The sequence below is a fragment of the Biomphalaria glabrata genome, chromosome 9 (genome assembly GCF_947242115.1).
Source record: "Biomphalaria glabrata chromosome 9, xgBioGlab47.1, whole genome shotgun sequence".
Taxonomy (NCBI): domain Eukaryota; kingdom Metazoa; phylum Mollusca; class Gastropoda; family Planorbidae; genus Biomphalaria; species Biomphalaria glabrata.
This window is the reverse complement of record NC_074719.1, coordinates 42,399,950-42,422,215: the sequence shown is the minus strand read 5'-3', so window position 1 is coordinate 42,422,215 and position 22,266 is coordinate 42,399,950. Positions and strand designations below refer to the sequence as shown.

General features: G+C 38.2%; 1 protein-coding gene and 1 long non-coding RNA gene across 2 annotated transcripts; both read right to left on the bottom strand.

The window, feature by feature from the left end:
* Positions 1 to 332: 332 nt before the first annotated feature.
* LOC106053929 (golgin subfamily A member 6-like protein 24) lies at positions 333 to 1,225 on the bottom strand. The gene is made up of 2 exons (XM_056042635.1): positions 1,214 to 1,225; positions 333 to 1,157 (listed from the first exon to the last, which is right to left on the bottom strand). Exons 1-2 carry the CDS (start codon positions 1,223 to 1,225, stop codon positions 333 to 335), a joined length of 837 nt encoding a protein of 278 aa, XP_055898610.1.
* Positions 1,226 to 2,070: 845 nt separating this feature from the next.
* LOC129928259 (uncharacterized) lies at positions 2,071 to 8,609 on the bottom strand. Its single transcript, XR_008779846.1, has 2 exons — positions 8,489 to 8,609; positions 2,071 to 2,261 (listed from the first exon to the last, which is right to left on the bottom strand). It is a non-coding gene; the product is annotated as an uncharacterized LOC129928259 (long non-coding RNA).
* Positions 8,610 to 22,266: the final 13,657 nt, after the last annotated feature.

Here is a 22,266-nt window from a genome sequence, read left to right as displayed (position 1 = left end):
ATAATCTAGACACTAAACTAAATGATTTTGGATTTTACTTTCTATTGAAGACGCATTGTAAAAATGTTAATTATGTTGGGAAAAATTTAAAGCAAATCAAAACATACACATATTTTAGTCAATATACTTTTTTTTTATTTTGTTGCCTTATAATTTTAAATGTATTTCATTTTCATAGCTCATGAATGTTCAAGTTGCATACAAGAAACAGAAATTTAGCTATATGAATTTTTAGATTCCTGACTTTGTAATTAAACATAAACGCTTATTCCAAAAGTCAACCAAAACCACCAATGGCTCTATTGCGAATCTGTTTCGTTCTCAGTATCTTTTCACACAAGCCATAGTCTTTTTTCATTGGTGTTAAGTGGCTCTTCTAGATTATCTTTTCGCACAAACCATAGTCGTTTTTCATTGGTGTTAAGAGGATTTTCTTGATTTTCAGCATCTTTTCGCACAAACCATAGTCGTTTTTCATTGGTGTTAAGTGGATTTTCTTGATTTTCAGCATCTTTTCGCACAAGCCATAGTCGTTTTTCATTGCTGTTGAGTGGCTCTTCTAGATTATCTTTTCGCACAAACCATAGTCGTTTTTCATTGGTGTTAAGTGGATTTTCTTGGTTTTCAGCATCTTTTCGCACAAACCATAGTCGTTTTTCATTGGTGTTAAGTGGATTTTCTTGGTTTTCAGCATCTTTTCGCACAAACCATAGTCGTTTTTCATTGGTGTTAAGTGGATTTTCTTGGTTTTCAGCATCTTTTCGCACAAACCATAGTCGTTTTTCATTGGTGTTAAGTGGATTTTCTTGGTTTTCAGCATCTTTTCGCACAAACCATAGTCGTTTTTCATTGCTGTTGAGTGGCTCTTCTAGATTATCTTTTCGCACAAGCCATAGCCTTTTTTCATTGCTGTTAAGTGGCTCTTCTAGATTAGATTTTCGCACAAACCATAGTCGTTTTTCATTGGTGTTAAGAGGATTTTCTTGATTTTCAGCATCTTTTCGCACAAACCATAGTCGTTTTTCATTGGTATTAAATACATTTTCTGCCTTTTGGACATCTCTGCCAAGAGCACCAGCCACTGGCGGAACTGCATTAGCCAATTTAGCAGCTGTTTTTAATTTGGCCGCTTTGTTTAACAATATTTTATTTTGTAACTGAAAGCGAAAAAGTTGTATTAATAATAAATAAATAAATTAATTAATATAAATGCATTTTCAATCATATTTTATAATCGTAATTGTCTCTCCTTCTTGACGTTAAAATAATAAAATTTAACCTATTCTATCGTAACGTAAGCTTAGGACACCTAAACAATTTTAAATAATTAACTATATTGCTTTTTTCTTCAATCCGTACAAACTATATCTATATCTTAGCCGATCAAAGACATATATATATATATCCTTCTTCCCTAGTGCTATTAGAGCAAGGAATGGGTTGCCTGAGCTAGCCAGGAAAACCAGTGACTTGGCAGAGTTTAAGTCATTGGTTAATATGCATGACTAAATGCATGACGCGTAGGACGTAATCATCTTCTTTTTTGAAGTAACGTCTGTATTATATAAGATAAGATATATATAAGTTTAGTTTTCAGTTTTCACCCCATCAAGAATAAAGCATGTATATATATATATATATATATATGAGACGCGGTGGCTGAGCGGTAAAGCGCTTGGCTTCTGAACTGGGGTTCCAGGGTTCGAATAGGGTTCCTAGTGAAGACTGTGATTTTTAATTTCGGGATCTTTGGGCGCCTCTGAGTCCACTTAGCTGTAATGCGTTGGGGAAAAGTAAAGGCGATTGATAGATTGATAAATAGATAGATAGATAGATAGATAGATAGATAGGTAGACAGATAGATAGATAGATAGATAGATAGATTGATTGATATATATATAGATAGATAGGTAAATAGATAGATAGATAGATAGATAGATAGATAGATAGATAGATAGATAGATAGATAGACAAATAGATAGATAGATAGATAGATAGATAGATAGATAGATAGATAGATAGATAGATAGATAGATAGATAGATAGATAGATAGATAGCGATACTAAACTTACATTATTTAGAGATTCCTAAAAATCATTGACTTTCGAATTACCGCCTTCGTCATCAGGAGCTGAGTTTGTTTCAACGGAAGCATTGTCTGTCTCAGCTGACACAGCCTGGCCAGACACACAGTACACACAAACCAAGAGAAGGTACCCAACTTTAAAAAACATGATTAATTGCTGATTCCAATAACAATCTGGATTTTGAAACAAAAAAAAAAAAAGTTATTGGTAATTACAGACTTGAATAACATTCACTTCTTACTTTACGGGTATTATATTTCTGAACAAGTTGATGCATCATAGTCCAGATAAACTTACAAATAGTACCAGAGTACAATACTGTTTTTAATATTTTCGCATACAACCAATGAGTTATATACTTTTTTAAAAAATGAATGCCAGCTGTACGGGGTATACAAATATCTGATGTATCCAACATTGACATAGAATAACGGAAACTAAAGACATACTGGTAAGTCTATATACCTCCTATCGTGGGCGTAGTCAGTATTTTTTTTTTGGGGGGTGGGGGGTCTTTTTCTCATCCCTCTAGCCCCTCCCCCCGGAAAAAAAATTATATATATTTATATATATATATATATATATATATATATATATATTAGGGGTGCACCGGATAGTCCCTCCGGCTCCGGCTTCTGCCGAATATCCGGCATTTTTTACTATCCGGTGCTATTCGGCTCCGGTCGGATATTACTACCGGATAGTAAACCGGATAGTAAAAAATACACCTATTTAATATGCATAAAGTGGACCTCGTTCCATTACTGTCTGTTATAGAATGTATTAATGCTTATATGAAAACAAAATAATGTGCTTAAAAATAGAGCCATTATGAATATGCACCAAACATCGTTTATTATAAAGAAAAGGCATGTTAATAGCTTAATATAAATAGAGATGAAACTTTACATCATAAATGCGCTTTACATACAGAGCAGCAATGGCTGGCATTTTTTTCAATTTGTCTTGACCTTTGAGTAAGTTAGTTAACATGTTAAAATGCTACATTCCTTGACTACGTCATGCTGACCAGACGTCTGTCTAGCTGTGTGGGTATATCTCCAGAGGTAGAGATGAACAACTCCCACCCCCTTTTATTTGTTTAGTCCATCACATTGAGTTTATTTATAGGCAGGTGAACCCAAGTCAGATACGATGGACTTAAGCACTCTCTAGAGGTCACACGAGGGAACTAGGTTTGTTATTGGGGGGTGGCCTAGACTTTACATTATAAATTCGTATTACATACGTAGCAGCGATGTCTGGCACACTTTAAAAGCTTGTCTTGACCTTTGAGTGGTCTAGTAACCATGTAATATTTCTTAACTATGTCAAGCTGATTGTCTAGATGTGCGGGTATATCTCCAGAGGTAGAGATGAGCAACCCCACCTCCTTTTGTTTGTTTAGTCCATAACATTGAGTTCACAGACAGGCAGCTGACCACATTAAAGCCAAATGTCAACGTGTTGACACTTTCTAGAGGTCACATCTTATGAGGGAACTGAGTTTGTTTACTTGGAAAAGAATTTTTATTAGGGGCGGGACTACAAGCCAAATCTCCATAAGGTTACTCTGGTATGAGTGTGTTTATTATGAGATAGGTTGTCAATCAAGGGTCTGGACCACAACCCACACCTTTTATACTATTGGCAGGGACAATAAGTTTGTTTACTTAAAGTCTCAATTAGGAGGCTGAACTACAAGCCAAACAGACACTGACCAGGGGTATCTTTAAAGGGAGGGCTCAAGAGACTCAACACGCTCAGCTTCTTATTTGTTTAATCCATGACAATGTATTGATAGACATTGACCATTCTTAAGCCAGAATGGATTAACGCAGATTGTTGAGAAACATTGACACTATCTAGAGGTGACTAGATGATGAGACTAAGTTTGTTTACTTGGAGAGAAATGTCATTTAGGGCGCTGAACACACGTTCGTTGCACAATAAAATAAAACAAATATGTGCATGTGTGCGTGTATGTATTTTTTCCCCTTGTATTAAAACTTTTAGAAAGAAAACTAATATCATTGTTTTAATCTATTGACTTAATATATAAAGGAAAACCTTACAGTAAAATTTAACATCGCAGAAAATAAATTGATCTAAAACACCACAATTAGATCTAGCAAACAAAGAAAAAATATGCTGGAATATTAAGAAACACTTGACCTCTGTAACTAAGGTACAGATATAATTTATCTATATGCTTGACTGGCCATGCCATTGTGCTATCTTTTTTCGCCTGCACACTAAACACTATTGCGAATGCCCAAGAACAAAAACGCGTGATGGTCAACACCATCATCTATACACACTACACTAGGACTACATGTGTAGGCTCACTACGTCTATCTGACCAGATTGTTACTATCAGTCGAACACAGAGTCTATTTATGTTTTTTTTTTGGTACGGAGGGTGTGAATGCGTTTTTTTTTTCTTCTATAGTTGATTTTCCTGATTTTCTTAGATCTATATAACAGTAGATCTAAACATAGATACCAATAATAGGCCTACAGACTACAATTAAATCTATGCTTCGCAACATTTAAGGCTCAGGCTATGAGTAGGTATAATAGATGTTCCTGCTGTTAATAAAATATCGTTTGCCGCAAATGGATTAATAAATATATGACCTACTACGCTTCAGATTCCAACTATTAACTAACAGCTATCAGTATTAAGCCCTTGAAACCAGAACCAGAAGCAGTCTTTGGACTTAAAATTACAAGTCTGATGACCAGTTGTTGGTCAGAAATTCTTGAACACATACATCCAACCACCATACAAGCCAGATGAGAGATTTACATTAGTAACTAGTTAAATATATACTAACATATTTTACATTGACCCTCCAACACACAGCCTTTATGGTTGGTGGCCTCGTACATGCTACACAGATTAATTTTCGTTTATAAATAATGTTAAGCTTGAATAAATCAATCAGTAACAGAGTTTAAAACAATAAGGTATATAAAAGGAAAAAAAATAATACCAACTAATATAGGTATGTTATTTAACAGTTTCGTAAAATGCTCAGCAATACAAGCTATTTACAAGACACTTAGGTATGCGGCTCCGGCTCCGGCCCCGGCCGAATATCAAATTTTACTATCCGGTCATATCCGGCTCCGGCCGGATATCAAAAAGTACTATCCGGTGCACCCCTAATATATATATATATATATATATATATATATATATATATATATATATATATATATATATATATATATATATATATATATTTATATATATATATACATATGTGTACATAATAAATATTTATTTTATTCTGACCCTTCATTCTTTCGGAAGACGTTTATTATGCCCTAGAATATGTTCTTCCTGGAGTTAGTGGAAAAATTGTAAACTACCCGGCCTTGCTTGCAAGATGGTCTGGGTGAGCGCTAGGAGCACTATTTCCGGTATTGAAATCCAACAAAATGCATATTCTGAAGTATCTACAGTGCATTATCCTACTATTAAAAAGTTTTATTTAAAAAATCTAATGTGCTATTCTTACTGACTTTGACCCTCCCGCGCCATTCGGCTCATGTGGCGGCAAGCTGTTTCCACAAAAATCTGTCACTGGCAATGTCTGAAGCCTCTTCCCACCTGCTCCGAGGACCTCCATGAAAGTGTGGCGCCAAGTTGTACTAGCATGTCATCGCAACTCTTAATATGCGTAATACATTTTGTCGGAGAACATGTCCCGCAAACCTCAAGCGACGCTCTTTCACAACCTTACTGAGGGGTCGACCCCCAGTTCGGAATAGGATTTCCTTGATTTAGACCAGATCTCTATAAATGACTCCCAAAATCTGTCTTAGCCATCTTTATTGAGCCACATTTAGTGTTTTTCAATTAGGTCACTGCACTTTATTAGTAGAGCCCTGCCATTGGTAGAAATGTGTAGCCTCTCTTGACTACGCTCTTCGAATTAGGTGACTGCAGTTAGATTTAGATTTTATTTCCAAAAGGGAAGTTTTATCGTCAAAATCATCGGTGGGGTGTTTAAACTAGAAACTCAAAACCATTTGGAGGGGTTTTAAACTTTAAAGAAAGCTATCTGGAGGAGGGGGGTTTAATCTCAAAGAATTTTAGTGTGTAATTTGCTTTTAGTGTGTAATTTTTTTTTTTATATTAAAGACATTTGTTAGCATCAAACCTTTCTGAAAAAGGGGGAGGGGTTAAACTAAAAAATTCCCTGTGTAATTTGCTTTTTTTTTTTTTGTATTGAAGAGTAATTTTTTAGCTTCAAACCCCACTGGAGAGGTTTTAATTTTTAGCTTCAAACCCTGTTGAAGGAGGGTTTAAACGCAAAAAACATTTGGCAACGCTCATAGAATTTTGAGTTTGTAATTTGCTTTATTAATTTTGTAAACTGCATTTCTTATAACTTTCATATTCAACACCATACCGATGTAATTTCTATAACGGAAAAAAATGTTTTTTTTTTCATGAGGATTCGAATAATAGATTGAGCCTTTACAAAACAATTAGATCAATTATAAGACATTAGTTAGGCCAGGTTCACATCTAACTTTACATTCACTTTCACCTATCATTTGATCTGCTGACCGATGGGGCATTACAACAAGATCTCTCAACCTTCTTTCTCCATTCTTATCTGTCATTTGACTTTGATATAATTTCATTCGGATGTTCTTTCTGAAAATATTGAAGCCTGTCTGGGTGGACCACTTCGGGGGCCGATTTTGAGTTTGTGTTTCAACTATGCAAGCAGTTTTTTCATAAAACAAACAACTTTTACTACTATTCACTCTTAATAGTAACATATGCAGGAGGCTATTTCGTAAAGTAGTTAGCTATTAAACATATTTTTAACACTTTTATGCAATCGGTTTTAGATTTTTTGTCAAAAAAATATTTTTTTTATAAATGTATTCCTAAGCTATGTAAGTTCAGTCATAATAACTACTTAAATTTCAAAAACGATGGTTATTATATTATATTATTTTTTTTTTTGCAAAGAGAATAAAATTATTTAATATGCGTATAAGTGGAACATAATTTAAAACAACAATTGACAAGTAATTTTTTATAAATATTTTCGCGTCACTTAGGCAAGGTTCACATCTAACTTCACATTATCTTTCACCTATCCACAGGTCTGCTGGGCCGTTGGGGCACCACACAGGATCTGTCAATCTTCTTTCTTCATTCTTCTCTGTCATTTGCTTTGATAGAATTTCATTCTGATGTTCTTTCTGAAAGTATTGAAAGCTGCCTTTTTACCTGCCTGGTTGGACCACTTCGGGGGCCGATATTGAGTTTGTGTTTCTGTCTTTCTTTTTTTGTTTGTTTGTTTTCACGAATATAAAAGACGAGTACGGAAAAAAAGCTTTGCCCGTTTAGCCGACATATTTATATCAAATATAAAATACAGAGATTAAAGTGTTTACCCGATTAAAAAAAAAAATTTTATAGACTTACAATTTGTTTTTTGTATTATTATAACTATTTTTAAGGCCCTTCGATTATGTCAGGGACATTAAACACACTACGTCTCCGCTATGATCTACGAAACATTTATGCTAAGTTTTATCAAGATTGGTCAAATATTTTGGATTTTTTCTCGGTGTATACACACATGCATATACACCTTACTTTTAACTCCGTATTTTTTTACCAAACTATTCATTAGTTCACTGCACTGTTATTATTCATATTCTATAACTTTGTAATAAAAAAAAATATTTTGGTGTATAGAATTAAACGCTCTTTTTATAGTTATCAAAAATTAATGTTTATAAAACGAAAATATAATTTATTGTGGTCAATTCAACGATGGTATCGTCATTCAGGAGAGAAAAGTTTTTTTAATAAATAAATAAACAAATATATATATGTATAATAGAATACCTACTTTATACAACTTATAAAGTGATTGTTTTTCATGCTGTAAATACAAAAATTCATTGAACATTTTTACCCAGCCCCCTTATGCCCTTCCGCCTTCCACCCCCAAGAAAGAATTAAGCTAAGTTATAAATCTACTACATTCTAAAATTATCTAATCATAGTCTTAAACAGAAAATTAGCTAATTTTTCCTGAGCATTAATTTATCAAACTCTTTTAAGAAATACACGAAGACGTATAATCTATTCAAAACAATTTTAGTGCTGTTTTTTTTTTAACTTTGAAATATTGCAACGGTAAAACTAGAGTTTTCCCAGTGAGACCAACGCGCTAGTATTGCGATATACATTAACTGTTGCATTTCTAAGAACATTTCTTATTGTTGTTTATTATACACTTACAGACTCACCAAGGTTTTAGTTTGCAAATAATTTACAAATTTAGAAGAGGTATTGTAGAAATGCGTTATTACAAGTGATATACAGAAACATAAACATAAGCTGTCTTACCCAATGGCCTAGGTTGCAACTAGAAATAATGAATGGTTAATCTGCCACAATATATAGATCCACAGTGACCCTGTGAATAATTGGTGCCGTAAGCCATTAACACATATCGATCGATGGGATAAAAAAAAGGTAATGAGTTTTCTCACTCTAAGTGTAAACTTCCAATTTAAAGATGGCCTTGATATCTATATTCAACATTGATAGCTAGAGGTATTAGGTCATACGGTTCACAGACAACTGGTTCATGACAACTGGTTCATGACAACTGGTTCATGACAACTGGTTCATGACAACTGGTTAAAAAACAACAGGTTGAATGACAACTGGTGCACCGACAACTGGTTCATGACAACTGGTTCATGACAACTGGCTCATGACAACTGGTTCAAAAACAACAGGTTGAATGACAACTGGTGCACCGACAACTGGTTCATGACAACTGGTTCATGACAACTGGTTCATGACAACTGGTTCAAAAACTACAGGTTGAATGACAACTGGTGCACCGACAACTGGTTCATGACAACTTGTTCATGACAACTGGTTCATGACAACTGGTTCATGACAACTGGTTCATGACAACTGGTTCAAAAACAACAGGTTGAATGACAACTGGTGCAGCGACAACTGGTTCATGACAACTGGTTCATGACAACTGGCTCATGACAACTGGTTCAAAAACAACAGGTTGAATGACAACTGGTGCAACGACAACTGGTTCATGACAACTGGTTCATGACAACTGGTTCAAAAACTACAGGTTGAATGACAACTGGTGCACCGACAACTGGTGCACCGACAACTGGTTCATGACAACTGGTTCATGACAACTGGTTCAAAAACAACAGGTTGAATGACAACTGGTGCACCGACAACTGGTTCATGACAACTGGTTCATGACAACTGGTTCATGACAACTGGTTCAAAAACAACAGGTTGAATGACAACTGGTGCAACGACAACTGGTTCATGACAACTGGTTCATGACAACTGGTTCAAAAACAACAGGTTGAATGACAACTGGTTCATGACAACTGGTTCATGACAAATGGTTCATGACAACTGGTTCAAAAACAACAGGTTGAATGACAACTGGTTCATGACAACTGGTTCATGACAACTGGTTCATGACAACTGGTTTAAAAACAACAGGTTGAATGACAACTGGTGCACCGTCAACTGGTTCATGACAACTGGTTCATGACAACTGGTTCAAAAACAACAGGTTGAATGACAACTGGTGCAACGACAACTGGTTCATGACAACTGGTTCATGACAACTGGTTCAAAAACAACAGGTTGAATGACAACTGGTTCACCGACAACTGGTTCATGACAACTAGTTCAAAAACAACAGGTTGAATGACAACTGGTTCAAAAATAACAGGTTAAATGACAACTGGTTTAAAGAAAGCTAATTCGCTGACAACTGGTTCACCGACAACTAGCTTGTAGACTACGGTTCGCATCCAACGTTTTACATCATAATAAAAGTAAATGATTTGTTTATTTATTTATATGTTTTGGTAAACCATAAACCAGTGGCGTAGGTAGGGATAGGGGGTGGGGGGAGAGTAAGGGGCTTGACCTCATTAGGGGCCACTGCATTTTGATATTAGACATCGTGACATGAGATGATTGCGTAATATTTAATATAAAAACACATTTTGGACACTCATTTGGTGGGTATCCCTTGAATGGGGGCCCCGGAGGATTTTTAAATTTGGACCCCCCCACACGAGCTACGCCACTGCCATAAACTAAAGAATTTTGTGGCTCGCGGTTTTGTAAATCGCATGGAAACAATAGTACTTGACAGACTAAAACCGTATTTCAAGACCAGAAACTTTCAACCAGTCAGCAGCCCAAACACAGAGAAGAGGTGTAGCTAGATTTAAACATACAATCAACATACAATCAACATACAATCAACATATTGAACAATTTACGCCACAAGAGCACAGTTACACCCACTGACAATATTTATTTTTGTCTAGCCTTGACCCCATTTTGGTTGATTAAAGAAGATACGATCAAGAGCTGATATAGGGGGATACAACTCACAAGCGGATGTGTCTATTTTGGTGGCAAAATGTCATTATTTCAAAGGCCTTGTCACGTGTTACAGTTATTTATCGAGAACAAAACAGAGAATTGTGCTAATTATAAACTATCACCATTTGTAAACAAAAGAAAAAACAAAACAAAAACAAAAACGGAAAACAAAGATAATTTTTTTAATAACGTTATGGATGACACGAGATTTCTATTCCATCTCCTAAATGTTCTATTACCTCGATTCGCATCGAATTTAATACCCAGAAGTACCTAGACTCGTACACTTATGCATGTGTGTAAAGGTTCTATGTGCGTCGACGTAGCATTATAATATTACACATGAGGCTGTTTATTATTAGTGTGTCGCTAATGCGTAGACTGCTGTGTTCGTGCTTCCTGGAGTCACACTTGACACCTGACAGACACAGACATTACAGATTGACTCAAGTTCTCTTTGGCAGACAAATATCATGTTTATTTAATGACGATAATAACAATACTGCCCCTTATTGGCAGTTACATCAAGACTTCCCGATGTGAAACATAATTACATCCGCATGACAGCGGTATTGAATGTCCAAGATGATTAGTTACAGACTAAATCACAAGTAACGTCCGCAACACAGCGGGTAACAATAAACTTCACTTTACTCTCTAATTTCAGAGAAAAACTATCAAAATAATTAAGTCCGTCCTGGACCAGAAGATAATACTTGACTCAAAGTTACAACTCGACTAACAAAGTCGCTAATACTGGGATAATACATAACTGCCTCGTTCAGAGGATTCTTTCTGACTGAGCTGACTTGATTGACTGAACTACAAGTCAATTTTATTCATTCTACTTCCTGTTTTCTACATCAGGAATTCACGAGACTTTTAACCGTCTTAACATGAGGTGAACATTAAATCAGGCAATGTCAACTGAGACTGTGACAATGTGATAGGCAACAAACTTATGAAGATTATTGAAATCTTACCAAATATTAACCTTGTCCTCGATGCATCGGTCTGACTACTGTCAGGAGGGTTTTGTTCCCGGGCTCATCTAGGGTATGATGTACTTCGCCGGGCTCCCCACCTGAACAGTGTTTATTAACTTTCTGCCGGGGTTGTAATTTAGCCTTGGCTCGTCTGCCTGGGCACCCCTAACAGTCTAGCAATCCATTTATGCCATGAATATCAAGCAACGAATAAACCAAATATTAACGTTTACTAGTGAATAACAATATTGTGTATATATATTTCATTAAAGATGAGTGCTACGATTTTCATTCTGAAATTTTATTTTTTGGACTAGTTATTTATAAAGCTGATTAAAAACTAATAAATAGTTATCTCCCTTAAGACACTGTCCTGGTGTTACGCTTGGGTTTGCAGTATGTCTCTATTTCTTATATCACAGTCTGTACTCTTCGTATGTTCCATATGAATGACGGTCGCCTTAAGGAACTCATCAAGAAACCGCACCAAAAGAGAACTGACTTAAGATTCAGATCACAGCGAATCACAGCTTACCAAGAAAGAGACAAAACCCATTCGAATGGTTCTCTTTCTGTCGTTTCTTCAACTCGTGTGTAACCTGCCAAGATTATTTCTTTAAGTTTTTTATTTTGCGTGTCCATGGAGCAGTGCTGCCTCCCAGAGAAACACCCTTAACATAATGTGGGCCATCTCTGTGCCGTTATCAGCAACGTCACCTGTTTTACCAGCATTGGCGGTTACTATCATTTAAATGCAAAATAAATAATACATAAATAAAACTAGGTCAAATTTTGTTTAGAGGAAGGTTTAAAGAAATGTGTGCTTAATTTTGAAATGTCAAAATTTTTCTTACATAAAAAAATAGCTCCCCCTTCTTGGTTGAAGATGAACACTTGTCCATTTCCAATAGACACGAAGATGACTGTAAAGCAGGGGAGGACTGGGTGTCAAACTCATCCGGCCAACAAAGTATATGTCAAATAATGGTCATCCTGTCATACCTGTCCTCAAGAGCATTGTGTAAAGTTTAATAATCTAATGAAAGTAGTTATCTATATGAGTAATTTATTAGATGATTTAGAAACTATCTGAGAAACGTCATTTCTAAATTAATGAATTATAACACTTGGAATGGGAAATCTTTTAATGTGAACACATTCTTGTTACCATATACATTAACATATACATGTACCTAAAGATCTTCAATCAACTAACATAGTGTTCATGATTTAGTTTCACTCCTCGACCTATTTTAGGCATATGGACTAAAATTTAGAAATACAACCCTTCATTCTCCATTATTTAACTGCCCATCTCACAAGGTCATCGGTGGCTGAGTGGTTAAACACTCGGCTTCCAAACCTGGGGCGTTAGCTTCGAATCTCGATAAAGAGTAGGATTTTAAAATTTGGGAATTTTTGGAACACCTTGAGTCCAGCCTACTGTAACGAGAACCTGACTTTAGTTAGGGAAAGTAAAGGCAGTTGATCGTGTTGGCCACTTGACATATTGCTTGTTAACAGTGGGTCAAAGACACATATGACCTTAACACCATCTGCCCTGTAGAACGCAAGGTCTGAAAAGAGAACTTTACTCACAAGGTCATACATTGTCTGCTTTACTAGTTTAACTGCCTGCATCTTAAATTAGTGCTGTCTTCACACACAACAGAACATTAAGTTCACTTGTTTGACGATAATTTATTTTCCTTACGTTCAGTAAAACAAATGCTTTCATGATTTTTCATATTTTAGCAAACCTCTTTGTATTTCGACTTAGGTGTATATTGTTGTAACTCTGCTCCCGCGCCACACTGATGGTGCATATCTGAGCACTACTAAACACTAGGAGTACAAGACATATTTAGATAGGAAGAAGGACTGTTGTAGATCCGGCTGCAGTGATATGAAAGTTATGGAGGTCTAGGCTGTCTTGACTCGAGAGAACGTCCTTGTGGTCTATAGGGCAGAGGGTGTAAAGGACATCTGTTTATGTGACCTTCGGACAACGATGGTGTCATGTGGCCAGCACAACGACCAACGGCTTTTACTTTTCCCTCAACTAACGCCAGGTAACCATTAGTGCTTGGTAGACTCAGAGGCGCCCAAAGATCCTGAAAATAAAAAGTTCAGTCCTCACTAAGATTAGAACCTTGGACCTCCGGTTCAGAAGCCAAGCGCTTTACCTCTCAGCCACTAAGCCCCCATTGCTACACTGTCAAAGATAACACTTGTGATTTATGAAAACTTTGTAGCGCCTACTTTGAGATCATGCGACAATTCCACCAAACCAATACAAATTCATATATGACTGTACATGTCATCTAAAGGACTTGGAACGTTGTGCTTGGTCTCTTTATATGTTAATCCAAATATATTCACACTAAAGTCGATCTCTATAAGAATTAAAGGCCTTAGATTTCTTGTTTATCGTTTAGTCTGTATAAGGAATTGAAGTCTGCTAGAAGCACTATATACAGATTTTTATATTCCCTTTGTGGAAATAATGAGTTTTCTCACTCAACAGATTGTCTTCTAATTACATAACAGCACAGAAATATGTTCAATAAATCTACATATATTGGAAGAGTGATTCGTTTCACATTAATTATGTAGACACAAAAAGAGTTTTGTGCTTCAAAACAGAATACGTTTTAATCTTGTACTTTTCAATAGGTCGGCTTAAAAAAAAAAAGATGCAAAGTCAAAATGCGAATGAAAATGTTTTTTGTTTAATTAATCCACTGCGGCTTCAATCATGAATATATCTTATTTTTCAAGACCTTAATTCAAGTAATAAAAAGATAAAGTGTCGTCCAACACAAGTGTAAGAGACGATATAGATGAGAGAGGACTTTTATTTCAATAATCTAGATTTACATTCATGTAGAGTTCTTTGATAAAGGTAATCATATTACCATTCACGGTAAAGAGCATTTAGTAAGGCATTTTGTGGTAAGTACGGCAATTGTGATGTAGATCAATGGCCCGAATGTCAGGGGGAGGTATGGCGAGAATGAATGTCACTTTGATATTTTGGTATGATTGTTATATCCTCTTGTTGCATGTGTTATGAACTGAGTGATTAAGTCTTCGTTGAATGTGCGAGAGAGTGTGTTAAGCCAGTAAGGTCTTGCTCCCGGTCCAGGAAGGTTGGACGTTTACTTCCTGGACTGGTGTTTATTTATTAATATTAATATTTATTGTGCATTATATGAGCTATATTGGATATTAAAATATCATTTCTATGTATTCGTTAGGATATGGAGTTGAAGTATATTAAGTGTTAAGTGTTTTTATTTGTGTAACAAATATATGGGTAGCAAAGTAATAAATAATTGTTCGTATTTGTAAAACCCCTAGTAAGCCACAAGAAAGACAAGAACAAGACAAACCAAACATGTAAATGAGCCCTGACACCGACCAGGACTTAGGATGTACTAAAGGCTAAATACTGGTAGGCTTATTTAAGTGTTGAATATGGAGTTGATGGATTAATAAATTATCCCTAAAGATTTATTGTGTAACTATTGTAAATATAAGAGTCGCATGACAGGGATTTTCTTTTTCAGTTTAATTTTTCTTCTTTTGTTGCTTGGTGCAAGTTTCCAGCCTACTTGTCGTTTTAAACTAAGCTCTAAGCACCCATTAGAGCAGGCAGGTTGTGGCGGATCAGCACCTAACTGACTGGGGGCTGCCCAGGTTGAGGCGGGCGGTAGCTGATCAGTGAGGCGCGAAGACCTCTCCCACCGTCAGAGACAACCCGTGGCGTCCATACATTACGCCAATCAAGTTGGACTTATAACCCGTAACTGTTGTCTCCCGTGTTGTTTTAGCCGCTTTGCAGCAGCACCAGAGTTTCCTCTCCGGGGTGCATTCCTGGGCCTTGGATAAAGGGGTCATGGGTGGCCCATGCGTCATGATCCCTCTCTCGACCTTGCTGATGTGATCCAAAGGAACGCATCGCATTACATTTGGCACCAACTCAGTTGCAGAAGCTGCCGGAGGGAATTTCATAGCTGATACTCCCAACGCCTAAGGGGCTTCACTCCTGATTTCTCCTCGAGGTTGTCTCCTGAAGCCTCAGTACCGCAAGGCAGCGGGGGTTTGAAGTCAGAGTACCCCTCTCCTAGATGAACTGCCTTACTAGGCTGACGAGCTCCATCTGCCCGAAGCTCCCGGTTTTGTGGCGCCAGGTATCCGCCTTCACCCCTTCACCTGTTAGTAAGAGCAGTTTCGCCGGGCTTAATATCTAAGCCACACGAGCAGGCCAGGTGCTGGACTTAGTTGTCAGAGGCTATTTGAGACGCATGCCATTAGGAGTACTTTATAGACAATGGGAGCTTAACCCCATTGACACCCCTGGCCATGACAACCTTTGAAATGCGACTGGCCACTTGGAATGTCAGGACAATGTGTCCTGGTCTCACTGATGATCTAAGGCAGATCGACGATGCAAGGAAGACGGCAGTTATAAACAACGAGCTAAAAAGGCTACATATTGACATTGCAGCCCTGCAAGAAACCCGACTGGCCGAAAACGGCATGCTCCGCGAGACTGACTACACTTTCTTTTGGAAAGGGAAAGCACAGGATGAGACTCGAATACATGGTGTGGGCTTTGCTGTCAAGAACAGTCTTCTTCCCATGATAGTCCCTCCAGTTGGTGGCTCGGAACGGCTACTAAGCATAAGTATGATGACAGCATCTGGAAAAGTCACTCTAATTAGTGCCTATGCCCCCACACTATGCTCGCCTCAGGAGGACAAAGACAAGTTCTATGAAGACCTCAAAGAAGCCACTGCAAACATTCCTCAAAAAGAACATATGATCCTTCTAGGTGACTTCAATGCCAGAGTAGGATCAGATCACACTACCTGGCCAGACTGTCTTGGGCTTTTTGGAATCGGAAAGATGAATGAGAACGGACAAAGACTGCTTGAATTCTGCACATACCATAAGCTCTGCATTACCAACACATACTTCAGAACAAAACCACAGCACTGTGTCTCATGGAGGCACCCTAGGTCTGGGCACTGGCACCAGCTGGATATGATACTGACACGAAAAAAGGACATTGGAAATATACTGCTGACACGTAGCTACCAAAGCGCGGATTGTGATACTGATCATACTTTAGTGTCATGCCTGACAAGACTGCTGCCAACTAAGATCCACACTTCACAGGGAAAAAGAAAATCACGCCTGAATACTACTAGCACAAAAAATCCTGATCTTTGCACAGAATTTGAGAACAAATTAGAGGAAGCTTTTAAAAACTTCTCTGTGACTGAGGTAGAAAAAAGCTGGACGTTTATGCGTGATACAATCTACCAAACATCATCACTGGTCTTTGGAAACAAAACCAAGAAAAGCGAAGACTGGTTTGAAGCTAGTCTACCAGAAATGGAAACTGCCACTACGAACAAGAGAGCAGCCATGCTAATCTACAAGAAGGATCCCACCCCAAGCAACTTAAAAAGGCTCAGAGCTGCACGTAACAATGCCCAAAGAGTAGCGAGACAATGTGCTAACAAATACTGGCAGGAGCTATGCGAAGATATTCAATCTTGTGCCGACTGTGGTAACATAAGAGGACTATATGAGGGCATGAGAAAAGCCTTTGGACCTCACACCAGCAAGTGTGCTCCGCTCAAGTCAAAAGATGGCTCAATCATCAGCGATCGTGCGCTGCAAATGGAACGATGGGTAGAACACTATGCAGAACTCTACCAGATTGAAAACGCCATCTCACCCAATGCTGTTTCCAACTTCCCATCACTTCCAGTTTTGACGGAATTAGACGAAACGCCCTCAGTAAAGGAGCTGAGCATTGCCATTGACATGCTTGCACATGGGAAAACACCCGGAGGAGATGGCATTCCTGCTGAAGTAATTCAGGCTGGAAAACATGCCCTAATCAAACCACTCCATGAACTGCTAAGCTTGTGCTGGGAACAAGGAATGGTCCCCCAGGAATTGAAAGACTCCAACATTGTTACAATTTATAAAAATAAAGGCGACCGCTCTGATTGTAACAATTACAGAGGCATCTCACTGCTTAGCATAGTCGAAAAGGCTTTTGCTAGAGTGTTACTAAAGCGATTACAGATCCTGGCAGATCGTGTTTATCCAGAGTCGCAGTGTGGCTTTAGGGCAGGAAGATCTACAACAGATATGATTTTCTCTCTGCGGCAGCTACAGGAGAAGAGCAGAGAACAAAAGCAGCCCCTCTTCATAGCTTTTATTGATTTGACCAAGGCCTTTGACCTTGTTAGCAGAAGCGGTCTGTTTGCTGTACTAGAGAGAATCGGCTGTCCAAATAAGTTAAGAAAACTAGTGTCAGCTTTTCACGAAAATATGCAGGGCACCGTTCAGTTTGAAAGTTCTTCCTCCAGGCCATTCTCCATTAAGAGCGGTGTAAAACAAGGATGTGTACTGGCCCCTACACTATTTGGCATCTTCTTCTCAGTCGTACTATCCAGTGCTTTTAAATCCCTGGAAGACGGAATATACATCCATAGCAGATCCGATGGAAGGCTCTTTAACCTGGCACGTCTTAAAGCCAAAACGAAAAGGCGTCGTATCTTGATAAGGGAGCTGCTGTTTGCCGATGACGCGGCACTCGTATCTCACTCACAAGGAGGTCTACAGAAGCTAGTGAACGCCTTAGCAGCTGCTTGTCAAGAGTTTAGCCTTACTATAAGTCTCTCCAAGACCGAAATCCTGGCACAAGACGTTGCAGAAATACCTATAATACAAATTGGGAACCACACCCTTTCAATGGTGCAGGAATTTACCTACTTGGGTTCAACAATTGTCAGTAACCTAGACTTAGACATCGAGCTGACAAAAAGGATAGGAAAAGCTACCACAGCATTGGCAAAACTCTCCAAGCGCGTCTGGGAAAATGGTAAATTGACCACAGCGACCAAAATCCTAGTCTACAACGCCTGTGTTGTGAGCACTCTCCTTTATGGCAGTGAAAGCTGGTCAACATACATGTACCAAGAGCACAGATTGAATAGTTTCCACTTGCGCTGCCTGAGACGCATAATGGGCATCTCTTGGAGGGACCATGTCTCCAATCAGGAAGTTTTGAGACTGGCCAATATGAACAGCATGTATGCTCTCCTGACACAAAGGAGATTACGCTGGCTCGGACATGTCACCCGCATGCCAGATGGTAGAATCCCGAAAGATATCTTATATGCTGAGCTTGTGGAAGGAGTCAGACCCAAGGGCCGCCCAAGACTAACATATAGAGATGTCTGCAAGCGAGACATGAGAGCCTCAGGCATTAGTGAAAGTATGTGGGAAAACATAGCCAAAGACCGGAGTGCATGGAGACAGACTGTGCGTGCTGGGACAACCCTTGCTGAGAACAAAAGAAATGAAGCGGCTTTAATCAAGAGGGAAAAAAAGAAAGCTGCCCTGTCTGCTAGCCCTAAATCAGAGGCATACAAATGTACGAATTGTGGCAAAGTCTGCCGTTCTAGAATCGGCTTGATTAGCCACACCAGATTCTGCCCCGTCTCAAGATTAAGCCAAAACCAGTGACTCACTTGGGCGCATCCATTGCCTTTCGAGACAAAAGGAGCCATATATTGTAAATATATAAATTCACATTCAGGGTGAAGATACACAGACAGACAGACACCTGTTTCTACAGCAAACTGTTATTGAGTAGGGTGTCGTGTGGCCTGCACAACGAACAACCGCCTTTACTTTTTTCAACTAGTGTCATGTACTCATTACATCTGGGCAAACTCAGAGGCGCCCTAAAGATCCCGAAACTAAAATAATCAGAGTCTTCACCAGTATTCGAACCCAGGACTCCGGTTCGGAAGCAAGGTGCTTAAACTCTCATCCACCTCCCCCTCCCCCACACACTTTCTTAAAGTTAGAAAAATGTGTGAAATGGCATAGGGAGTGTTAAAATGAGGCTTTTAAAGTAGTTCGATCTTGATCAGTTGTTTCAGGTTTTTCGCTCAATGCGATTGCGAAAAGTTACAACACAATTCAAACAAGCCTACCACATAAGGAAGACAAAGCTCTAGACCGCACCAGATGGAGAGAGACAGTGACCAAGAAAGCTATAGACAGCGAAAGAACATGGGCCTCAGCCCTGGAAAAAATAACGGACAATGCGAAAAATATCCAGCTCCTCTATCACCGAAGCAAAAAGCACCTTAACCTGCGATATTTGTGGATGGGAGTGTCTCTTTAAAATAGGGTTCCACAGCCACAAGAGGAAGTGTGCAAAATGAACCATAGTCGTTCTATGACTGAAGGAGGCCAACGAACACTAGCTACTGTGAATATTTCAATGACAATCAGTTAGAACTAGACTTAGAAGACAATGTGCAAAATTTTCCGGAACATACATTTTTAAAATTCTGACTTAATAAAGCCTGACAATTGGAAATTCCCGAACGCGATAATCCTTTCATGAACTCAATAGTCCTTTCAAAACCAATGTAGAATCCACTGGCGGATCCGGGGGGGGGGCGGTAGGGGCGATTGCCACCCCCCCCCACTCGGCTGACCCTCCCCCTTTCGGGGGGAGAATTCACACAATTTGTATACGAATTTATTACTTATGTTAATAATATATGCTAATTATTTATATTTCAACCTATTTTAGATTACTTCGCCCCCCCCCTCTAGTATGTTGACCGATTTGATGGGGTCGGGAGGGGGCGATGGCATCAATCCGCCCCCCCCCCCCCCCCCGTAAACTTTCGAGTTGGGGGGGTGGTCCAATTTGTTTGTAGAAATCACAGCTTGCTAACAGAATCAATTAAATATCTACATGATTAAAACTTGTTATTGATATTTTAACCAATCTTTATATTATGTCGTTCCCCTGTTGGGTGAGGGGGGCGGCGAATACCTCTACTGCCCTTTCCACCTAAACCCTGTGAGTGTGTGTGTGGGGGGGGCGGTCCTACTTTTATGGAGAAATCATAGTTTGTGAACAAAGTTAGTTGAATTAATATATACATTTTATATTATGTCGCTCGCCTTCTGGTATCTTGGCCGATTCGGTGGGGTGGAGGGGGGCGATTGCATGTACTTCCCTCCCCACTTTACCGTCTGGGTGGGGGGGGGGGCGGTCCTATTTTTATGGAGAAATCATAGTTTGTGAACAAAATTAGTTGAATATCTATAAAATATAAACTACGTATTGCTATGTGACACCGTTGTATATTGTGTCGTACAATACTCTAATCTCAAATCTTATGATTAGTAAATATAAAATGAAAAAGGGTTGTACCAGGTGGGTGAGACGATACATGCGATCGCCTTTCCCCCATCGGACAAACCAATACTTTTTCTTTTTGTATTATAGTTAAGAAATTACAAAATTAAAAAAAACAAACCTGTCACTAATATAATTTATATATGCTATAAATTTGATTCTTAGGCCTATATCGAATTGCCCCACCCCTATTCTTTATTCCCAAATGCAATCATTAGCAGAAATTATAAAAAGGAGCGCGGAATAATCGTTTTCATTCTACCGCCCCTCCACTTTCCAGACAGAGTTTATGTAATTTCACATGAATTTATCATGATTATTTAAAAAAAGACTTTGCTTTGGAAAAGTTATAATTCAAACGAATTTTTTCAGCATAAAAGTCACGAATGAGATGAGTTCTAAACCCAAATAATCTTTTCTTAGTCGCCTTTTTCCAACCGTTACTCAATCTGATATATTTCTAGTTAAATAAATTTGGGATTATAGCTCACAATTTATTCTTTAATTTTATTGAATATTATTTATCGAATTTTTTTTTCAGCGGCAATCCTCAAAGCCTTAATCTAAATATGTGGGGGTATCTTATCTTTTCAAGGAACAAATTGGTTTTATTTGCAATGCATTACAGGCCAATGAAAGTATATTTTTCAAGTACAACATTATTCAAAAGGTCCTTTTTTAATAGGATTAATAATGAGCTTTAGGTCAGGAGAATGCGTTTTTTTCAGTGACAAATGCAAGAAAATGCTTTTGGCGTCGGGGCTTCAGGAGAATGCGTTTCTGCGGTGAAGAATGCAAGAAAACGCTTATGGCGTCGGGGCTTAGCCCCGAAACCAAATGATAAATAATGAGCTGTAGATGTCAGGAGAATGCGTTTCTCTAGTGAAAAATGCAAGAAAACCCTTTTGACGTCGGGGCTTAGCCCCGAACCACACTGACGAATAATAATCTGTAGATGTCAGTACAATGCGTTTCTGCGGTGAAGACTGCAAGAAAACGCATTTGGTGTCGGGGCTTCGCGTTTTTGAGTGAAAAATGCAAGAAAATGTTTTTGGCGTCGGGGGACAGTTAAAAATGCGCTCCCCTAGACCCCCAAGCTTGCAAGAGAAAGGCCTCAATATGACTCGTTTTTTTTTTTTTTTTTTCATAGGGTTAGGGTTTACTAGGCGATATGGTTAGGGTTTGGAAAAAAATTGCCCCCCCCCCCACTCCAAAGTTTTGGATCCGCTAGTGGTAGAATCTAGACCTCGAGTCTCTAGTAAAATTCTAATTATTATTTTTTTTTACTTTGAAAAATTATAACATCTATTACCACTGTATATTTGGTTAACTTAAAAAAATCTTGTGAAATTCATATTTTAACACATTGTTACACTTTGGATAAAGATCTAACTACAGGCCAAATTAAACTATGTAAGTATTCATCGAACTTTAATTGCATTTTCTTTGTAAAGGAAAAATTTTAAAAAAAG